The 19,497-nt window shown below is 38.9% G+C and overlaps 2 protein-coding genes across 10 annotated transcripts in view; both read right to left on the bottom strand.

Moving 5' to 3' along the window:
- Nucleotides 1–1,471: 1,471 nt before the first annotated feature.
- Nucleotides 1,472–10,426, bottom strand: plpp5 (phospholipid phosphatase 5). Of its 2 annotated transcripts, XM_044195053.1 has the most exons (8): nucleotides 10,239–10,426; nucleotides 8,562–8,702; nucleotides 8,340–8,448; nucleotides 7,533–7,623; nucleotides 7,361–7,424; nucleotides 7,139–7,263; nucleotides 6,641–6,811; nucleotides 1,472–5,751 (listed from the first exon to the last, which is right to left on the bottom strand). In XM_044195053.1, exons 2-8 carry the CDS (start codon nucleotides 8,630–8,632, stop codon nucleotides 5,582–5,584), a joined length of 801 nt encoding a protein of 266 aa, XP_044050988.1. In that variant the 5' UTR covers nucleotides 8,633–8,702; nucleotides 10,239–10,426; the 3' UTR covers nucleotides 1,472–5,581. The 2 variants fall into 2 exon arrangements, with proteins under 2 accessions (XP_044050988.1, XP_044050989.1); XM_044195054.1 differs by lacking the exons at nucleotides 8,340–8,448; nucleotides 10,239–10,426 and having other exon boundaries at nucleotides 8,562–8,691.
- A 1,295-nt stretch (nucleotides 10,427–11,721) lies between these two features.
- The window catches only part of nsd3 (nuclear receptor binding SET domain protein 3), a 28,522-nt gene continuing 20,746 nt past the window's right edge, over nucleotides 11,722–19,497 (bottom strand). For all 8 annotated transcript variants that reach the window (XM_044195046.1, XM_044195044.1, XM_044195049.1 and 5 more), the window contains 5 exons: nucleotides 19,163–19,279; nucleotides 18,921–19,062; nucleotides 18,700–18,806; nucleotides 18,388–18,592; nucleotides 11,722–16,722 (listed from right to left, as the gene is read on the bottom strand). In XM_044195046.1, coding sequence (XP_044050981.1) covers nucleotides 16,457–16,722; nucleotides 18,388–18,592; nucleotides 18,700–18,806; nucleotides 18,921–19,062; nucleotides 19,163–19,279 — 837 coding nt within the window. In that variant the 3' untranslated portion in view covers nucleotides 11,722–16,456. The remainder of the gene's footprint in view (nucleotides 16,723–18,387; nucleotides 18,593–18,699; nucleotides 18,807–18,920; nucleotides 19,063–19,162; nucleotides 19,280–19,497) is intronic.

Raw genomic sequence — 19,497 nt, 5'->3', positions numbered from 1 at the left:
TGAGGACACAGAGGCCTTGTCCTCAGTGTTGTTGTTTGTGGGAATTTGGGGATTTTAATGAGGAAGATCTTATTATTCTACACACTGCATTGTGTGTATCCAAATACACATAAATTACACACAGTGGGATTTTTAAGGCTAATTCACATATATTATTTTTAGCCTCGTTATCTCTATCTCTGCTGTTTTTAGGAGAATAATCATTTAAAAAATGAAAAGGATTTTGTATTTTCCACCAGAATAAATAAGAATTATCTCCTTGGCAATGTGCAGAGCTTTGAAACAGCATTTAAACCATTACATAGGGAATAGTCAATTGAGAATGACTTCCGGATGGGAGCCGAAACGTCTTGATTCTGAAAACAGTGTCCAGATGACTACGACTGAAACCTTTTCTACGATAGAACACTCCTGGACGAATGAGGGACTACACCGTCCCATTACATAGGGAGATCACATTTATAGAAAATACAGTTAAATGAATAAATACAATCTTAGACACAAATTTCTGAAGAGGGAACTCTTTACATTGGCTCCCTGTTGGTTTTAGAATTGATTTTAAGATCTTGTTGATTACTTTTAAGGCTCTTCATGGCCTGGCCCCAGATTATATTTTAGACCTTGTAATCCCTTATGATCCTTCACGTAGTTTGAGATCTTCGGGCAGGGGTCTCCTGTCTGTTCCTGAGTCCAGGATGAAAACTAAGGGGGACAGAGCTTTTGCTATCAGGGCCCAGAGGCTCTGAAACAACTTGCCCGAAGAAATTAGGTTGTCTGAGTCAGTGTCTTCGTTTAAGTCCCATCTCAAAACACATTTTTATCTGAAAGCATATCCCGATTTTACCTGAACTAGTTGTTTATTTTACTGTTTATTTTATTGCTTTTGTGTATTTTATTTCTTTATATTTCGTCATTCACTGTGGTATTTTATTTCTCTTGTTTTGATAAGTGCTCTATAAATAAAGTTTTATTATTATTATTATTTCTAAAATCCTGGCTACTACCACAACCCTGACTGTGATGTTCCCTCAACTCTCCCAATTTAAATCAGGATTAGGTGCTTCAGTAGCGTTCGATTCAGTGAAGGTCTGCACAAGGACGTAGGCTACATGAGTATTTTGATCTGAGGTTTGACATGTTAAAATGTAAACTAGGAAAGGACTTCCCAGAATCAATAATAAAACAATAAGAAGTACATCATCTAGAAATATGAAAATGAAGAGACTGCAGCTTTAAAACAGAAAATAAATCTTAAAATGTTGCTATTATGCAATTTTACCGCTGCAACCCAAGCTGCTTCATCATTTGACTAATACACATTTGTAATAAACAAATTTTTGTTGCTGTATTATTAATTGCTGCCCCCACTGCCCACTTTTCAATGTATCCTTTACTATAAATGTCATATTGTCTAAGCAGGTGCCTGTAATCATCGCACACTCAAAACAAGGATTGCTGACTCAGAAGAAAATAAGCAGAAGACAGTGTGTATTGCAAGATTATTTAGAAACATCTTTTAGTGTCACCAAAAGATTAATTAAAAGCATCACAACATGTACAATCAGAATACTGTATCAGCATGAGCGGCTGCTATATGGTCTTACAAGCCAAGGCAAATTATGATGAGCATGACATAAATAAAGCAAACAGGCAAGTTTTAGTATAATCCTTCATCATGACAGTAGATCTGAAGGAGACCAGACATGATCAACAACCTGATGCAGTACACATGTACTGAAAAATCCCATAAATTTATAGAAATGGATGGAAATGTGAGGATTTGGAAGGAAGTAATGAAGAAAATATGTTGCTCTTTAGCTGTGAAACATGCAGGATTTTATCAAAATGCAGCAGAGTCTAATTAACTTTTTTTGTCTGAAAGATCCTGCACAAACCCATGTGCTAACAAATAGGATTCCTATTTTCATGAAATATCTATCACATTTAAAGGTAAACAAACAAATATTCAAAAATTCAACTCCTACATGCCCGAAAATTAAATACACTTAAACCTCTACATCATCTCATAAATACCTGTAAGATTGAGTAAATTCATCTCAAAGTTTTGTAAAAAGAGAAGTTTTTCCACCTCTTGTTTACTGTCTCAGTTGTAAATTTTTACATGTCTCCACACAGAAATCTTCACATTTGACTCCATCAACAATTAAATTTATGGAAAGTACTTTTTTTCTTCTGAGGTAAAGAAAGGCAGCATGCCACATTTAAACATCATGTAGTATTTTCCCAGCTGAGCTCTATAAACACTACAAAACAATAACAAACTTAACGATTGAGAACAAAGTTGTGTCCACAACATGACAGAGAGCATACACTGTAACATGCAGTATATACTTCATTCATTAACTAATAGTAAAGTAATGTAGTAAACAAAGGCACAAATTCATCTGTTTTTTCTGCCAAGTTTGGTCTGAAACCACTGTGAACCAGCTGCGTTAAGCCTGATTCACAGCGACGAGCAAAACTGCTTTTGACCCTGCAAAACTTTGGCTGGTTTCACACGCAAACAGAAACATGAGGAGGTTCAAGATGTTTCAACCTGCAAAAACAGTCACATCTGCGTACAATTTGACATGTTCTCTCCAATTAAAAAACAACGTAACGAAAAGATAACACACAAAGAAATTAAAACTGAAAGACCACAAAAAAGTAAACATAAAATCCTAACTGAACCACAGACTGTAGCGTTTATAGTCTTAAATGAAAGTTTATGAAAACTACCATAAAAAACAGACAACCCACCAAACTTTACGTGCCAATAAAACTATTAACAGGATAGAAAACCTGACCAGCAGGAGCACTGGGAGGCTAGCACCATCACCTGGAGAGGTTACAGTTTGACCTCAGTCAGGTTCATCAGAAAGATCTGGTTTCACTGTCACTCCAACAACCAACCCCTGTACACCACGTCTCTCCACCTCTGGTGAACATTCACACTTTAGACGGGTTGACAGAGGAGCCAGAGGAGTGTGCAGTAACAAAAACCAGACCTACAGTAAGCCTGAGACCACTGACATAGGAAAACATTTATCTCATAGTTCTTTTACAGTCATATTAACTTGTGGCGATATTAGCAGACGTACTGTGCAGTGAAGAGCGGAGATGTGGCTATCGTTTGTGTTTGTCACAAAGAAAGTACATCAGCTACATCAGGGCGTTACACTGAGGATTGGGCATACGAACCCCTTTCCAGATATTAATTTAACAATGTGTGAATGGAAACATTCAAAATATAACGTAGGAAGACAGAGATTCGAGACCGATGCAGTAGAGCAGAACTGTGGAGATCAAAGATATGATGCTGACCAAGTGGTTTTCATTAACCGGCTTTACACATAAAGGCAACAAAAGAGGTGCTTTCAGATAGGGGTGGGCCATATGTTGATATGTACCGTGAGATGAGATAAATGTGTCAAATGTCCGAGATTTTCCCATACAGTAAATATTGTGGTAGCTCTCCCTTTCAAGGATAAGTCTGGTAATATTCTGTACTTTTCTTTAGCTTTGATTTCTTGTTATTGTCAACAAATCCCATGAAAAGACATAAACCAACAATGAATTGATCCTACTAACAAGTGTTGTCTGTACATATCTTATTCCTCTGTGCCATAGACCTCCATTGTTGTCCCAAAACAACTTGGGCACTAAATGCGTATTAATCCGCCAATGAAAATAGTCCCCAACAAATGGACTATTTACTCCTGATTGAGTAACGGTTGCCGTGCCCAGCTGCTTTAGGAAATTACTGAGCCTTTTAATGAAAAGTACAATGAAGAGTATATTTGTAACTGATTGCTAAAGTTTTGTGTCTTCACTAGGAATGAACGGGCTTGGGACTAAGTGCTACAGACGGGGAAGTCGGAAAGTACTGGTGATGGAACACATTGTTGGTTTTGGCCTTTTCATGCAATTTGTTGACGATAAGAAAAATATAGAACGTAATAATCTTATTCTTTATAATGTCTGGTTGTACGAACACAGGTGTGCCCTGTGTGATTATTTTATCCATAAACAGTTTCTCGATTAATTTTCCAGATGATCAATTATTTATGATAGGATACAGATTGATTGATACCATGATATAAAAATACATATACTGCGATGGAGGATTTTATCCATATCGCCCACTCCTACAGTACTTTTAGATATAAACAGCCCACATAAACACCTCTTACTTCACCAGTTTTCCTTTGCTTTGCTTTGTACTATATGGTGCAGTTAATCTAATCTCAAAGGTCCACTTGCTAATTATTTGAAACTTTCAACCATATCTCAGTCTTCTTTAATGAGTGGAGCTGGCCGAAGTGGCATCACATAACCTCAATTTAAACATTCAGGCACATGATAATAAGTGGTCGTGTGCGGTGGAGAGATTGTAACTCCTGAATTAGTTCAAGGATGTCGTCCTTGAACTTTGACCGTGTCATAGTCGAAGCTGTGACAGGTTTGGTCTGGTGTTCACAAACAGCTGATGTCTGTGTATTGATGATTTATTCAGTCTCTTGCTGTTTCACATATAGGTCTTGTGATCACACCTGAACCCACTCCATTCGCTGAAGACGACTTTGAGATGCAGTTGAAAGCTCTCAATCATTAAAAAGTGGACTTTTTTTTTTTTTTTAGCTCGGGCTGAAACTAATGAAAACTGAAACTTAATTATTTTTCATAATAATTGATTCATGATTTAGCATGATACATGTCAGAAAATTATGAAAAATCATACTTTTTCAGAGGTTGAGGTGACAACTACAAATAGCTTATTTCGTCTTACCAACGGTCCAACACTTATATATTCAATTTACAATGAAAAAAAAAAAAGAATTAGCAAATCTTCCATAATTTAATAAATGACAAAGGATTAATCAATTATTAGAATTGTTGTAAATAAATTTTCTGTCCATTGACTAATTGATTAATCGCCTAATTGTTTTGGCACCAAGTTGAGCTCCGAATCTCTTCACCGTATATTGTTTCTCAAAGGTCAGGAATGAACATCCACGCACAAACATCAAATACTGTAGATTTTTCCTCACGTCTCAACCCTGCTTATTGAAAAAGTAGCAAGTTTACAAAACAATCACAAAATAGTGACCCTACGTGAGAAACTGTTTCACAGCAGCTGAGCTTGATGGGCAACGGATCAGTGCAGTGCTTGTGTAGTTGACCGGCTCAGCTGTTGTGAGTATTTAAAGTCATGTGATCTATAGGCACAATACACAGGGTGTGTAAGGCTGGGCCATATGGATGGATAATAATAATAAATGTAATGGTTTGGAAACCCTCACTTCTTTATGTAGTTAATGTCCACCATGTTGGACAGTTAAACTGGAGTTGTTATTTACAGCAAATCTCAAGTGTATCAGAAACTATTCAGAAGAAACGTGTCATTTGTCATTTTAGTTTAGAAAATAAACCATGTATCATGTTTCACTACACAAAAAGAAAATTCCCACAATACAGTTGACAATAAACACTGTTAGGCTGCCGAGCCCCAAGCACGTGAAAACCAGAATTAGAAGGATTACCATGTAACCCAGTATAAATGACACCAGTTACAGCTGTTCTACAGGGGCAGGATGTAGTTGGAGTTGGCCAGTTTGCGCTCCTGTGCGGAGGAAACAGTCTCTCGGTGACGCAGAGGTCTGTGGCAGTCAGGGTCCTGAAGTGGAGGGTAGTGCTGTCTGTAACACAGCCAGGCGAAGGCAAGACCCAGCAGAGAACCCACTAATACATCTGTATGAAGGAGAGAGAAGACAACACACACACACACACACACGGAGTTTGATTCCACAGCTTCACATGAATGCTTTCTCACATCTTCTGCTCATGTGTAAAGATTCAAATATTTAGGGAGAATATTAACCTTAAGAGAGATTTTAAATTACGAGATTTCCAAGGATTGGAAGCAATTTTATTTCACTGGTTAAAAGACCAAAACACTTAAAACTTAAGACTTAAACAGTGGATAGACATAGTGTGGGATATATTTCAGGGTATATGCAAGAATCCTGAAGTTAAATTTAAAACCTTTTTAAAGACCCTTTCGATACATTTTAATCCCCCAAGAATATTTGATGTTATTTGACTAAAAACAATGCATTTTCAACTTTGAACTGTGATTTGCTCATCCTCCAAAAGCCAGGGTGAAGCCACAAACCAGCTGTAGGGGTGGGTATCGTTAGGGTTGTATCTTTATCTTATCCATACTCTTATTGGCCTGGTCCTTTATCAATACTTTTACCGGCTCTTTTTCATTACCAAATAATTGTTGTTTTTTTTTTTGTTTTTTTTCGTTATAAAGAATTCATAACATGATTAGAATTGATTTATATTTGAAATATAACTAAATATTGTTTCTAGAGCAGCAGGAGTTCACAACAGCAAAGTCACTTTATACACTCAATAATATCTCACTGGAAACAAATGTCAGTAAATAAATAGCCTAATACTCATGACATCAAAATACTGAGTGAAGTTTAGAAAGAATGAAGAACACAAGACATCAGTCAGGAGGAGGAAGGACTGATACTGGAGGACCTCCAGAGAGTGGTTTCCCCAGTTGATCAATGTCATGCGAATGGTTATGTTATTGTACCATTCTGAGCATTTCTGTGACTCTGACCTTGCCAGTGGTGTTTGTAGTCGCAGGTTCTGGAGAGGGCAATCACTGTCGCGACAAGTAAAGGGAAGAGGAAGGCACACAGCCGCCATGCTCTGCCTTGGCCCGCTGCGTTGAAGCAGCGCAGCTTTCCTGCGACGTACAGCGCTGTGAAACCTAAACCTGCAAAGGCAACTGGGAGCAAAGAGAAAGGATTCAAAGGGTGATCAGAGCTTTTAGAGCAAAGTTTTATACAGAAACAAAGAGAACTCAAAGAGAAAACAACCAAAAAATACAGGGCAGGGATTAGAGATGGAGAGATGCTTTTTGAGTAACGTGGGATGCTCTCTTGCTTATACAACAAAATAAGAGCCTGGAGGCTAAAATACACTTACATACATCTATTTTCAGATATATCATATGCCCTCCTGCCCCACTTTGTGCACTTGTTGTTTTCCCTTGTTGCCTGCTGATGAAAATGTACCAGCTACTGAGGCATAATCGACCATAAAAGGCCCTTACAGGAAGAGTGTCCGCTGGGAAAGCTCTTCCTGCCCTCCATGACGACATCTGGGTCACCGCTGCAGCGCAACTCCAGGTTCATCTGACCGTCTGGGAAACAGCGATAGAAGAAGTCTGGCCGTGGCCTGAGGCAGGGACAAACACAGAGAGGACAGATTTAGGCTTTTATCCGCTGTGACGCTGGGTAACATTATCATCTGCTATGTTGTGTACAATGTTTACCTGCCAACAACAAGTTTGATGACATTGGTGAAAACTCCGTTCAGCACCAGAGTCAAAGTCACAGCTGGATGACAGAGGGAGACAACAGACAAGTCAACTCAATATCAAAAAAAAAAAAAAAAAAAGTTGACATTTTTGTTTAATATGAAAAACTAAATGTCAGCTTTCTTACCCAGCGAGGCCTCGTTCAGATCTCCTCGCTCTGACTTCTTCAGGAAGGTGAAAACCAGGATTACAATCAGTGGGGTGAAAACCGCCACACTCTGATGAAGACAAAAAAAAAAAAACCAGAATATAACAACTCTAATCTCTAATCCACTTAAAGCCAAATTAATGTCTGTCTGTAAGCATGTATATACACTAATACAAGTTTTTCTTTGGTTGCTTCCACTAAAAGGGACTATGCCAGTGTTTGTCCATGTTTCAGACTACTTACACTTTAAAACAAATATAACGTTTAAGTTTTAGGAGGCACACACTAGTTTTTATAGACTTTTCAGGCAGCTACTGGTTCATTTTACTACAGAATGAAAATCAACTTACAGAGACTTACTTGTTTGAGTAAGATCAAATCTATGGCAGTACTGTGAGCATTTACGTCTCTTACATCTCTGCCAAAGTTATTTTCTTGCTGAGCAGTTCTGCCTTTGAAAGTTAAGGATTCATTTGAAATATCTGCAGTGCTTCATCACACAAGGACACTGACCTTTTTGACAAAAATAAAAGACAAGATATTCACTGTGGTAGATTACCCCATCTGGAGCAACAGTCATGTCCCTGCAAATTGATTTTCCAACTGTAACCAGTGGTTGTGTGGAAGGTAGGGAATTAATCTAAAAACTTACAGTAATGTAAATTATGATTAATGTGCTACAAAGAAACACTGGTATGGTCCTTTAAACACAGTGTGAGGAGGGAGGTGAGTACAGATTCTATACTGATTGTTGCCAGGGATGACGTCAGCAGACATTTTACTTACAAACATAAGAGAGGTGGGTACATGGTCTCTATTCACACGATGGAACTTATACAACCACATCTCCTCTGGCTGGATCTCACGGTAGAAAGGAGGAAGCTGCTCCGTCACACTACACAAACACAGGTTTCTGTTTCTTTTGCTCATCATTAAAACGACGCCTGCCTTTTAAATCATGGATCCATAAAGCAACGATGCAAATGATTCAAAGTCGGATATACTTACAGGAACACAACCAACAGCGCCATCCGGATGGAAACTTCTGACAGGAAACCACGAAGCAGCCTCCTCTTCATTTTGTCTCTTGGAGTGGACTTCAGTCAACAGCAAACATCGTCACTCCACTTTCATTCAACTTAACTGGGACTAGAAAACAAATGAAGAGCTGAGTTTTTGTTTATGGTGTTAATTTTGGTGTTGAAAGGAAACATAAACTACTATCTAATGAGTGGTAACGCTTATATTTAATTAGTTAGAGAGGTTGTGGGTGTGCAAGTGGAAAAACAGTAAATCTAATTACTATACACTTCAGTTACATGTGGACACATTAATTAAATAGTACAAATATCTGCTCTGTATAATCCTGAAGGATTATCTGAGGAAAAGAATAAACTGGCTCTGAAACAGCATTCTCCGCTCATCTTCCAGCAGTATGCACACACTGATTGATTTGCAGCTTTTAATTGTGGAAACAGAATAAAGCTTCAACACTACTGTGTCTTCATCAGAGTCAAAAACTAAACAACTAAAAAACTAAACATAAACTTGCTTTGCTTTGTCTGGGTACTTTTTTCCACTTAAAAGAGTCCCCCCACACCCACACAGGGGTTTTCACTGATTTTGCCTGTTTTTAGGACTGTGTGAGAGAGCACAGACTAAACTCATCTGACATCTTCCGGACACCGTTATTTTTGCTAGGATGGGATATGTATGTCAGTTAACTGTATAGCCTGATGGATACTGGATTTTTGAATACCAATATTCATATTTGAGAATTTCAAAACTCCAATGACGACATATCGGCCAATATTTTTTTTTCACATAAACATTTTTGATAGGGATCCCGTAAATTTGGTTATTGAAGAATTACCTGAAACCTAATGTGTTTCAGGTAACCTAAAGTACCTGAAACACATCTTTTGCATCTCTGTAATGAAATTACTTAGTGACTGACATATACACTGATACTGATATACTAAATGTGCATCTGTGAAAATTGACTTTCCCCCTTTAACATAGTTTATTCCCTTAGACATGTCTAAAAAAGTTTGATGCTCCTAAATTTCAAAATGTATACAGGTGTCTGTGTAAAGAATGGAAAAAATATCCTTGTGGTCTTAAGAAACACGTCTTGCATCCCTATGTTTCAAATCCCAGTCAAGTGTAAAACCCAATATCACATACAATTTCTCAGTGAGCTACAGTCCCACATCAGCAGAGGTTACTGACCCCTGACGCTTAGTTTTTACTACCCAAAACCTAACAAATGACGAAAATCTTCTCCTTTCTACAATGCATCTCCACCACTTTTACTCGTATATATCTGGTGAAATATTGATAAGGATAATATTCTCTTTCAGCTTTTGCTGTGTAGCCCCTGTCCTCTCTAAAACCTGATAAACAGGCCAACATGCTGCACCTGTGCCTTCCACTTCTATTTAGAAGCTGTTAAATTAATTGGCTATAACATTAAGCCTGTTTTTTATAACAACAATATTAAATGCACGGCTTGCCAGCCTCTGTCACTACACAGAGCAAAGACAAACAAGCTAACATGAACTGCCTGTATTGTACAAACAACATGTTAGCAGACTAAGCTAAGCTAGCTAGCAACATCTGTCAAACAAGACATCTGGCCCATTTCCGTGTTGTCAAACAGGGAAGCCCAGGTCCGTTACTAACCTTAAACAGGTCGTTTTTTTTATCTCTTTATCCTCATATTAACATGTGCCGTTAACATGAATCAGCCCTCGACATCCTCTGTTTCTGCCGACAGTGGAAGTCGTGCTTTTGAGGACTTGAGAGAAACAGGGATGCCACGGAGGAGATGACCGCCACGTGAAGCTAACGGTCACACCGGAGCCACTTCTGGTTCAGGATTTTCAAAATAAAACTACGTTTTTAAACGTAGACACCAAACAACTCAACTCAAGGTCTACTCAGTTTGAGTAAAGAGAAATGCAATGCATTAATATAAAATTATGTTTATACTGTATGAGACAAGCAGAGTAAATCAAATTCATTTATGTATTTTTTATGGCTGAATTACAAATTCTTGCCAATTAAGTCCATTTGAACATTGCAGAAACAACTAAGTGAGAGACTTATTTGGTAATACTTAAGTAAAGTAAAGTAAAGTAAAATGTACTTCAATTAACTTACTCTTAGAATTTATCAGTTGTACTGTGTGTTAGTACTTCTGTTGTTTTCACTACATCTTGTAAAGTATGTTGAGACACTTTCATGTGATATGACTTGACTGTCAGTGAAGTTTAAGGATTTTGATTGCTGTGGCAAATTTGGAAATTCTGTAACAATTATTTTAAATATTGCTCAATATTAATCAGTTATAATTACCATATGTTTTTGCATAATCAGCTTCATATGGCAAGCTTGTGAGTATTAGATTATTTATAACTTTAACTGTACTAATTAAGCCCTATAGATTAAATGAATTTGCCATTTGACCATTGGGGTTTCAAAAACCATTTCTTTTTATAGTATAAGATGATTTCACATATTTGTCAGTCTTAGTGATCCAACTACTAAATATTTATTAGGAGTTTATTTAAATTAATAACTTGACAAAACCATGGTATTTCTGAGTGTGAGAGTTGGAAAATTTGGAAGCTGCTTTACAAACCGGAAATGGTGGTGTAGATTTTATCTGCCTTGACACGTGGATGCAAGAGGCCACGTCACGTTACAGGTTGCCATCTAGAGGTTAAATCAGTGCTGTTTGCATCAATTTTCTATTTCCTATCAAATCAATTAAACTTTGCTTTTTACAGTTTCTCTAATTTCACAAAGTGTTTAAGTTGTTTTATTTCTGACTCTCGTGCATATGTGAATGTCCTGAGACTGTCAGTACACTTACCTTTAACTCTGGGTAGTACTTCTATTAAATCCCTCAACTTTACCAGACTTCATGATGGTTTTTGTTTCTGCTAAGCTTGGAATCGACATTATTTTATTTGTGTTTTTTCATCAAGTTTCAATTTTATTTCAAAGCAGTTTTTGTGATTAACTGTCATCTGATTGGTAAACACGCGGTAAAAATCTGGCTATTACAACCAATTAATCAAGAAGGTCAATCTACATCTGGTTCACTGTTTTCACTAAACTGTTAAAAAAAAGAAAAGAAAAATCACTTCCAGTGAGAGCGTTTCACTGAGACAGAGTACAGCTTTATTAAAGTCAAACTTCAGGCATGTCTGAACTCCTCAAACTCAACTTTAGAATGAAAAAGGACAGAATCAATATTCTCAAATAAAAAGACAGTCATGTACAAAAAGAGCGTCGTCTCAACAGTCACACACATTTAGAAGCAGAATTGTACAGGCAAAAAGAGCACGCCACAGTAACATGATTCTATGCAAGTTCAATGCAAACTATTTACAGGTTCCTCAACAATATGCAGTATGCAGTAACACAGGTTGAACAGTAATCAACATGGTATTTTGTGTTCATCCACGTTTTAATTGAAGCAACACCAAGAGAGATAGATATGACCCCAGTTAGAGTTACTGTAAGTAATTTTTCTACAAGTAAAAAGAGATGAGTGCTTATGGAGGTGAATTTCTTTCTTTCTTTATTTATTTATTCCAACACTATTTCTCCTCTGACAGCATGTCAATTAAAAACTTAGAGAAGTCGGCAACATTGCACAAAAACCAAAAGACGTCACAGTGAACTGAAACATACCCTTTGACAAACAAGGCGGGGGTTCTTCCTAAATTTAAGTGTATGTGAAAATATTAATTAGGTAATTCCTCCTCAGGATTATGTAAGGGTCACTTAAATGAGAACAAACATGCTGTCTCTTAAAAAAAAAAAAATAGATGCGGGCTCTACAATGAGAATAAACCAACAAAACATTCACATCAGATAGTATTTTACTTAAATGAAATGATGCACTTAAATTAGGCATAGGTAATACTGCTGCTGTATCAGCTGAGAAGGGCAGGAGAGGACAAACTGGCACAAAGTGATTCACGATCATGCGATCGGCAGGTGCAAAAAAAGTAAAGGCTGTATACGGTAAAATAAAGGAACACATAAAAAATAAATGTTGGCATTCAAATCAGGCATTTAAAGACTTTCCAACTGATTACAGAAGTGGATTAAACCAGTGTCTAATGTTGGAAGCATGCATTTCAGCTAAACAAGTCACCTTGAAAAGAAGAAAAAAGGCTTTAAGACCAGTTATATAATCACAAGTCATTAGTCAGACATTTTTTTCTGAAGCCACAAACACAAAAGTCAAGGATGCCTGCGGTCTGATAATCACACCTGTATGAATCCTGTGTAAAAAAAATTATACAAATAAATAATAAAATAAAGAAAATTCAAGTTTAGACACGCAGACCGTTTGAGTATGTAAGTAAAAGTGCCATAATGATGCACCTACCTGATATCGAACAAGTACTGAAGTGGCCTAATTCCTACAACAACCTATTGAACTGAAATGCGTCTCTTAATGCGAAGACTTTGGCAAATGCGGGAGCAAGGAAATCATCAAGTTTAGTCTTTTTTCAGGAATCCACGGCTTCCTAGAAGGGTCGATAATAACGGAAAGAAAAAACAAGAGGAGCTGTTGAATGCAGACAAGTGAGAAAATGTAATTTACTAAATTTGCGCACAAACACAGGCATTGAATGGCATAAAGAACACAGAAAAAGAAGTCCAAGTCTTTTTCTGTGTTCTTTATCCGATTAGGTGCCTGTGTTATGTATGTATGTGTGCATATATTTAGCACATTAAAGTACCTCTCTGCTCAGAAAGGTATGTGTCGCTTGTTGTTACTTTACGTCAGTGTTTGACCTTCACTGTGCAGGAAGATGTGCAGAATTTGACACAAGAATGTTGTTTTTAATCTTTTAGATTTTTTGCATAACTTTTTTTTTTTAGAACTTCTTTGTAGAAAAATATCAGATATTAAACATATTATTAATCCAAGCAGAGTATTTTTATAAATCATGTCTGGAATTTCCTCACTTTTCTGCATTCAATGACTCCCCTTCTGTTTTTTTCTCTCTTTAGTCTTTTTTCTTCATGATTTACACTCAGCTTCCAGTTCATTAGGTGCACCGAGCTAAAACTAATCCAGTCTAATACAACAGTCCTGCAATAAATCCTCCCTTCATGAAGGTTGTAAGGTCCAGTTTTTATTGAACCTGTTGTAGAGAAGTGTTGATTAAACTGCATGTTCATTTTGGAGGATGTAGTTGGACTGTACTGCTTTATACAGAGAGGTGTTTCTGTTATTTAGCCTACCATCATAGAAATAAATGGGGTGGACAAAATAATAGACACACTTGCCAATATATCGCAATACAATTCAGCAGCACCACAAACTACAGCCTTCAAAATGATCACACAGCTGAATCAACACCTCTCTACAACAGTTTAAATAAAAACTGCACATTAAAACCGTCATGAAGGTAGGATTTATTGCAGGACTGTTGCATTTGACTGCATTAGTTTTAGCGTGTAGCATGTGTACCTAATAAACTGGCAGCTGAGTGTATCTACTCTATGCATTCGAGAAGATCCCTAAATGAACTGAAATTATTTGAAACATTGGCACTGTTTCACCCTGTGGCTCGACTTTTAACACCGACCACGACGGGAGGCTTTAAAAAAAATAAAATAAAAATCTTTTACAGGCGGAAAACACAAACAAACAGCCATGTAACCGCGGTAGAATCACAAGCAAAAGGCAGAGGCATGACTACAGATGAACTTCCTCCTGTGATGATCACTTGAGTCCAGGCTAAAAAAAAATAAATAAATAAAAAAAAAACACAAAAACTGCTCTGAAACTGAAACTTTACATTCCTATATTAAACTGCTTCACACTGCTTTTAACACAATTACAGTGAGTCACGATACAGGTCGATGAGCAGCGGCTGTTACCAAATGTGGAATCATTACACCAAATGTTAAAAAAAAATACGTATGCAATGACTAGATACAGATATATTATGTAAAACTCTCCATGTTTTTTTAAATCATCTATTTCACTTACACTGTGTTGGAGAGGGAGTCAAATTACTGCACTGGTGTTTGAAAAAGAAATTGGTATAAAATGTGGTGCAATAAATACAAAAATTTGGATTTGACAGATGAGCGATTAAAAACACTGTACAGAAGTTTGTATTTGTACATTATACTGGACTGGACTGGACTGTTGTTATACCATTACGTCTTTATATGAAGCCCAGCCTTGAAGATGTTCTCCAGGTGGAAAAATTAAGAAGTGCCTCTCGAGGACACCGAGGACTTTTTTGTACGAAGCCAGGCTGGCAGTCATTCCTACTTGTGCTAAAGAAACAAACAAAAACAAAAAAATTAACTTTCCTCAAAAAAAAAAAAAAAAAAACACGCCCCCAGCAGTCGCCACGTTTCTGACAGAGAGGAAAAAAAGTTACAACACAGTTTCTGACGTTACTACAAGAAGAAGAGGTATCCATTTTGAAACACTTGTCTTATGTTCTTTTTAATATACATTTCTGTATATGTATGACTTAGCTAAATTGTGTAGCGACAAGCTGTGTAAAAGTGCTTTTCAGAAAAGTTTGGCTAAACAAAAAATGGAAAGAAAAACCAAAACACGCATCAAAGCGGTCACAGTACACAACGTTACTGAATGGACTGCATCTGGGCAGTAGTTACTACAGCCAGAATCAAACTTAAGGCTGATTAACAATACTTTAAGACAGCACCAGTGATCACAAGCTGAGCCCCTCCATCTACAATACAAATAACAGTAACTGCTCGGAGGAAATGTGGGAACAGAACTTTATCGAAAAAGAAAGTAAAAAGGATCTGTCTTGTTGTTTAAAAAAAGCGTTTCCTTCTTCCAGGAACAACCAGAGAGGCGAGGCTACGTCCCTCCTGATCTTTAAGTACTTTACAATATTATGAGCCAATTATGTACACAATGGCGAGTGAGACTGGCAATATGAAAGTCACAAGTACTTCTGTAATGTCATACCATTACACTATATACCATTATATTTCACCTTAATAGGACTATTTTCACAAGGAGGTCTGCGTAATGCTTAACACCTAAACAAACAAACATAATACACCACTCACCGAGATGAAGTGAGAGAATCTGTCTGTAAACATTAACAAACATAGATACTGTATATAATTATATTCATCTTTACCCATAAGTATATTAAAACCATGTCTAAGGAAGGTTGGAATGTAGTGTGGTCCTGAAAAAAATTGCACAAAATCTGTCATCCCCCCCCCTTCCTTTCCTCCAAGAAGAAGAAGAGATAAATATCATGACAGATCACGCCGGGAGTGATGATCGGCTGTGGAGGAGGAGAAAAGGCTGGCTCGTCTCCGTGCAGTCATCCTGTGTGTGAGATGCCGACCACAGCTTACAGCAGGTAAACAAGGAGAGGAGCAGCGTGGTGGTGGTGGAGAGGTTCAGTATCTCATCTCCTCCTCCTCTTCTCTCTACCTCTCCCTCCACCTCACTTGGTGAGTTCTTCAAAGTGCCGGTAACTGACGATGTGACAACACTTAAACTTTCCACAGCTGTAAAAATAACAAAAACAATAATGAGGTGGTGATCTGGGCCCTACGATGGGCGCAGGAGAGCTGGAGAGAGCGTTAGTAGTGGTGTTTTATGGCAAGAGAGGAGGGAAAATGATGCCTGGACACTTCCCCCGCCGACACTCCAGTCGCTCTGCTCTCGCCACAAACAGCATCGAGGTGTTCGTCTGTGTGTCTCGTCTCTGAATAGGGGCCATTGCACTGGTCAAAAAGCACTGTATTCCCTTTCGTAGTGCGCTGCTTCAGATCAGAGGTGGACTGGAGCCCAGGAGGCCAACAGGAGCGCACTTTACAGGGAATGAGGTATTGAGGGAGCTGCAGTGTCACTCTGAGGCCAGCTGGCACAGCTCCGGCTCCTCTTTGACCCTGATGGGGCTCAGGGTGGAGCGTCGCGACTGGGTCGAGCTGGAGTTGGAGTCCAGGGGACTGACGGGGTTGTGACTGGAGCAACAGGGGCGGCCTTCGAGGGAGGAGGAAGTGAGCGCCCCCGCTTCATGATCCCGACAGAACGAGCGAGGGCAGAAGTCACAGAGAGACGAGGCCGGGGCGCTGCAAATGCTGCAGTCATGCCACGGACATTCCCAACGTCCTGCAGACAGACAGAGAGGTCATTATGGAAAAGGAGCAGTGGGCAAGGATCTCAACATAAATCTTAGGGGTCGTTAAATGATTAACAGGATAGGACAGCAGAAAATACATATTTCCACTACGAACATGTATTATGTTCTAATCATTGCCTTTTTCTCTTGTGAATGACTGAATAATTGTATCTCTTCAGGCCTCCAAAAATTATTCATTTAAAACCAAGAAAAGAAATCACATTGGACATATGCAACCAATCGGACATTATTTTGTTTGGGGTCACAAGCTAAAAATATTTTACAATATACTGATGTTTCATGGTCATTTTTGTCAGGATATCAGTATCTTTGAATCCCACTGTATGTGTGGCACTGGTACTTGCCTACCGTGCTGCGAATGGCTTAGGCCCATATATACCATACCTACATCCAGGACATGGTCAAACCATACACCCCAGCCTATCCACTACGTTCTGCTACTGCCAATTGGCTTTCTACTCCCTCATTACGAGGGGGGCCCAGCTACAGCTCAACAAAATCATGACTGTTTACGTTCCTGGCTCCATAATGGTAGAATGAACTCCCCATTGACACCAGGACAGCAGAAACTCTACACATCTTCCGTCGCAGACTGAAAACTCATCTGTTCAGACAGCAACTTGGCCATAGACTGTATAAAACGTGGACGTAGTGTCCGTGACGTCACCCATAGGTTTCTGAAGAGCCTTTGTGAAGCTCAAAGTGGGCGGCTCCCGGCAGCTCCAGCCGTCGCCATCTTGGCAGTGCCTGACTCCGGCTAATCCAAAAATGGGCAAAGAGGTGGAGCTGAGGTGGGCCGAATAAAGCCTGGTTGCTCACCACCTAGCCACCTGAGAGGGCACCCACCTGTCACCCACGTCCTTTATCATGCGTAACTTTAAGACGTCATATAATTTAAACGGGTGAGTCCCGGAGGTTGCTGCTTGACCGTGGCCCATAAGACACAAAAAAATAAAATAAAAACTCTCTCTATCTCTTATTGTTTCCAATTATGTGCCAAGGGCGCACCCTCTTAAAAAAAAAAAAAAAAAGTTTAGTTTACCCAAATTACAGAAGACATATTTTCTCACGTACCTCTAGTGGTGTCTGACCATGGAGACAGTTTTGGTTTTATTTGTTCTGGTTTTTAAAATATCTACCTCTGAGATTTCAGGATCACAGGAAAACCAGACAAAATCCTGTTTATTTTTTAAGACCTTCCTCTGATATTTGCTTTTGATCTTGTGAATTACTGGACACATTTACCACTTCAGGTCTCTAAAATCAATCAGATAAAACAAGGACAAAAAATTATTTCTTACAACCGGCAGACGTGCAACCAGTGACTTAAAACCAGGCACTGCAGGTAGACATTGCCTGTCACAAACCAAAAAGGTTGGATACCCGTGGTTTAGTAAATGACCGGTTGTTGAAAAAAGTAGCAGATTGTTTGCTAATCTCCTTCAGTGATAAAAAATAAAGACACTTGGAAGTAATAAGTCAGGATAAGTACTAAAAGTTTTTATACGTCTGCATCATCTCAGAGCATCACAGCAGGTACGTTATGCTGCTTGTTATCAGCAAGATTTTGACATCGTGCGTCTATAGATTTTAATAGCTTTTCTCTCACACACACACACTCATTTTGTCATTACCGTATGGCGGCTTGGTGAGGTTGAGACACAGCAGGTGGTACGCTTTCGGACAGTCCTTTCTGTCACACATGACCAGCTCCCCTCCCTCTCCGCAGCAAAAACAGAAGTATTCGTGCGCGTGTTTGCCCTCCGGCCGCAGCTTCCGCTTCTTCGGCTTCAGCTTGGCGTTCCTGGCCTTCTCCTCTTTCTCCATCACCACAGCACTCTGGAGGACACATTATAAAAAGACGAAATGGTATCAAACACAGCTCCCAAAGTCAGGATTGCTCTAGAATTGGATTCATGACGATAACAAGAGGTAAATGTCCTCACCGTTGGCTGCACCCCGAGGAATCCAGAGCAGTTGTCTGATCCACAGTGACAAGACGTTCTCCTGTTGCCCACACAGTGCAGGTTGTAGTTGAACGTCAGCTCTGTGTCTGCAGGAACACCAGGGATTCACATCAAATGGATCACCTAGCTTGCTCTGACTGCATGTAACGTATATATGTAGGAATGTAACAGAATATATGTGTGTTTCCACGTGAACTCACCAGCCTCGATATCACAGAGGGCGAAGAGTCCGATGCGAACGTCTCCGTTTACCGTCCACTTTTGGGTTTCACAGTTTGGGCTGCAGCTGTGGTTCATAAACCGAGATGAGTTTCCTTTTGGGCCGGCGTCTATCACACGATCCTACAAGGAAAGACAGACATTAAGACAACAGGGTTTAAAGAAATGCTTGGTGGCGGTCTCTCCTCTGAACAGTGTTTATCAGTGTGACTGTTAATGTTACCTTGGTGAGGGTGAGCATGTAGAAGTTGGTAACGTGATTTTCATGGGCGCGTTTGATTCGCTGCTGGCACTCCTCTGAGTCTATCACCTCTCCCACATACTCACACACAAAGTCACCCTGGTGGAAACAACAAACATAACATTTTTACATTGTTTTAGGCCTCACACAGCCAACTTTATTCAAAATGACAATTAGTGAGAAGGGCGGGAATCAATGTCAAGGACGATTCAACAGGTTTCAGAAACAATGAACCTGTGACCTTTTGAATTGACAGTCTGGTCATTAGGTCATTAGGTATTTGACTAGCAGATCAAGGTAATTTCCAACTTCAAATA

The sequence above is a fragment of the Siniperca chuatsi genome, linkage group LG5 (genome assembly GCF_020085105.1).
Source record: "Siniperca chuatsi isolate FFG_IHB_CAS linkage group LG5, ASM2008510v1, whole genome shotgun sequence".
NCBI lineage: Eukaryota > Metazoa > Chordata > Actinopteri > Centrarchiformes > Sinipercidae > Siniperca > Siniperca chuatsi.
Note: the sequence above shows the minus strand (reverse complement) of the source record. Positions and strands in the feature narration are given on the sequence as shown.

Excerpts from the sequence above, each read along its gene's own strand:
- plpp5 (XM_044195053.1), bottom strand. The coding sequence starts at position 8,632 with ATGAAGAGGAGGCTGCTTCGTGGTTTCCTGTCAGAAGTTTCCATCCGG. Across the intron at positions 7,425-7,532 it reads TCTGAACGAGGCCTCGCTGG|CTGTGACTTTGACTCTGGTG; the intron begins GTAAGAAAGCTG and ends TCTGTCATCCAG. Across the intron at positions 6,812-7,138 it reads TCCCAGCGGACACTCTTCCT|TTGCCTTTGCAGGTTTAGGT; the intron begins GTAAGGGCCTTT and ends CTTTGCTCCCAG.